Source organism: Notothenia coriiceps, unplaced genomic scaffold (genome assembly GCF_000735185.1).
Source record: "Notothenia coriiceps isolate Sejong01 unplaced genomic scaffold, NC01 NC01_scaffold00003116, whole genome shotgun sequence".
NCBI classification, from domain to species: domain Eukaryota; kingdom Metazoa; phylum Chordata; class Actinopteri; order Perciformes; family Nototheniidae; genus Notothenia; species Notothenia coriiceps.
The window spans coordinates 1-3,017 of record NW_011335817.1 but is presented as its reverse complement, the minus strand read 5'-3'; the positions used below and the strand labels follow the sequence as shown (position 1 = coordinate 3,017).

The following is a 3,017-nucleotide window of genomic DNA, read 5'->3' as shown; positions in this document are numbered from 1 at the left end:
ATGCTGTTTGAGAAACCAATGTGAGTTTGGAAAATTGCACAGTATAAATCTATTTTAGTATACCTCAACAATGGAATTATGATCAGTAGAAATGGCCATGACATGGGATCTTTAATAACAATATCGTCTCTTGTATTTGCTAATCATGTGTCATTACTTTCAGAAGAAATTCACTCGTTAAAAACAAATCAGCTAACATAAAACTTGCAAAGAAACCATGTTCTTTTTTTGTAATTGTTAAAAATGTAAATAATCTTAGCACAAATATCTATTAAAACGTCCATGCTCAGACCATCAGACTCAAGGCGTGCAGGAAACATGAACTTCTTGTGAAGACTTACCATCTAATCTGTGCTCAGCATTAGCTGGGTGGGCTGTGGATGATACAGAAGTGTGTTAAACATGAAACTGCATGAATTATAAACACTTTAGCATTTTTTTCACAAAAACATTTCTGTATCATGAACTAAAGGCCAATCCTGCGTTATTTCAGCATCTACTCTCCTACAGCCTTCTTCAAAGTGAAAAACAATATCCACTTTTCGTTTTTGGCATTCTATTTGTGACTGATTTCACAGTGTCTTTGAAACATGCTCCGTCTTATTTATTTAGCTTATTTTCTTTTAATTAAAAACTTTCAAAGGGTCAACGTCACTGAATAATAGAGAGGATTTAAGGTCCCAAATCTGAACATGAAGTCAGGTATTGATGGAATTAAATAAACAGAGTCCACGAGATGATGAAGTTCAAGCTAAATACTACTTCTACTTGAATATGAACATTTAATTTGAAGCTTTTCGAGATTTGATTAATGTGATTTCAGTTTATTTTTTCCAGCACACATTGAAGTGCAATATGTGCAGTGTTACTCAAGTAGAAATATACAAAGATAACAGCCTTTAAATTATACAAAATCAGAAATAATATCGAAAGATGACATACAGCCACGTAAACAGCAAATTAATTAAGTTTCATGGCCCAATCAAAGTTATTTAAAAAAAAACTAATGGTATTTATCAAGAAATTATTAAGATATTGTGTCGTTCTTTGCAACACTTAAAAAGTCAAGGATTTCTGAAACCACGCAGGAAAAGAAGGAGATGAAGAATAATTGAGTTCTGCTAAATGCAAAAATGTCGGCAAGATTAATGTAACAATAAAATAATTTGCTAGATATCAGGCATATACTGTACATTGTTTAGAATCTGAGCTATAGTATCACAGTTTAAAAACATGGGAACAGTTACGTTTTTCTTTTACTTAAAAGAATAGTGTACTTAATACTCAATTGAAGAACAGTAATAATAGTAATAAAAACAGATTATACAAATACGATGAAAATTAGAATACTTTTTTGGGGAAAAAGGCAATTTTAAAGTGTGTTTTAGTTTCCCTTCACACTATGGAAACAAAGAAATGCCATAGGGATTGGAATCTTTATGAACAAGTGAAGAAATATAATATATTTTACTTTGTAAGAGCAAAAGATGACAAGATAAAGTGTAGGGTTTAGGTTTCAAAGTACCACCTTTGACTTCTCTTTTACTTCTTTCAATTCTTATATTATTCAACTTTAATGTATTCAGTTGCACATAATATTTTCTAAAATAATTGTCTTTATTTGGCTCCCTTGGACACTTTTTAACACAATTTACTTAAATAAAACACTCAACCAATTAAATGACTTAAGTATTGAATTGGTTGAGTGTTTTACTTATGTTTTATAGCCCATTTAGGTATTCTTATTCATCCATAATTTAGGACTTCACATATTTACATATTCGAATGGTCATACATAAGGTCATGTTTTAAAGAAGCAAAGGATATTGTGTAGAACGATGGTGACCCTGCCAGGCTGCAGTTCCTCACCTTTGCAGACAGGTGGCAACCCACTCCACTGGGACGGGTGTCCAGGGACACAGTGGAGAACCGACTCCCCCAGCAGCTGGTGTCCGGGCAGACAGGAGTAGTGGAGGGTCTCTCCCGCCTGGAACTGGATCTTGTTGGAGCTGGGGACCCCGTAGGTGGGCGTTCCTGGGTGACTGCAGGGCTCCAAGACCTCAGCTGGAGTTAAAGGGGAGAAACAGTTCAGGTTGAGAAGACTGTAGGAAATGTGCATTGCAAGGTGCCAGTGGAGAATGGCACTAATGTCCAGACCATTATGGATAAGGTATGGATATTCACATTCTGCTGAGTATGACTAACTTTCTCATAACATTTTTTACAAATGTCCACTTCTACACGAGCAATGTCAAAAAAAACTAACATGCAAAAAAAAAAAAAGAAGGAAGTGCTTTTATATAAATACACACACACACACACACACACACACACACACACACACACACACACACACACACACACACACACACACACACACACACACACACACACACACACACACAATCTATTTGAGATAAATAACTGTATGTGTGCCGAATGTACAGGGATGATCTGTTTAAGAAAGTTACAAAAATTGTAACATAGCATTAGTACGGAAGATGATTGGGGCCACAGGCGGAACATTTACCTCCTCGAGTTTTGACCAATACATTTTTTGCACATGTGGCTGGAATCTCAGAATTCTGAGTTTTCTTCCCAGAATTCAGTTTGAACTATATTTTTAGCTATAAAATATTCAATCTCAATATATAACAGCTCACTATTAAGCGCTTTGAGCACCAGGAAAAGCGTTTTATAAATGTAATGTATTATTATTATTAAGAAGAGGGCTGCACGTCAAAATACTTCAAGACATGTCGTTTAAAACTGACTATATACAGTTTGAATTATCTTCAGTCTGTGGCAGGTCCTTACCATAATTTGAAATATACTTTAGTTCTTTAAATGCTGTTGAAACAAAGACATGAAAAACTCCTTAATCTGCTAAATTAATTGTACCATTTAGAATTGGCATGAAAGAGAATGAGTCTTCTTAATTTATATGCTATTGTGCCACTTATCCCCCATTCGGAATGTGACTGTCTCAGAGAAGAGGTAGGCCTATGTCTAAAGAA

The 3,017-nt window shown here is 34.8% G+C and overlaps 1 protein-coding gene across 1 annotated transcript; it reads right to left on the bottom strand.

Moving 5' to 3' along the window:
- Positions 1-300: 300 nt before the first annotated feature.
- On the bottom strand, positions 301-2,164 carry LOC104941092 (seizure 6-like protein 2). The gene is made up of 2 exons (XM_010766133.1): positions 1,870-2,164; positions 301-374 (listed from the first exon to the last, which is right to left on the bottom strand). The coding sequence occupies exons 1-2, from the start codon at positions 2,117-2,119 to the stop codon at positions 301-303; spliced, it is 324 nt and encodes a 107-aa protein (XP_010764435.1). The 5' UTR covers positions 2,120-2,164.
- Positions 2,165-3,017: the final 853 nt, after the last annotated feature.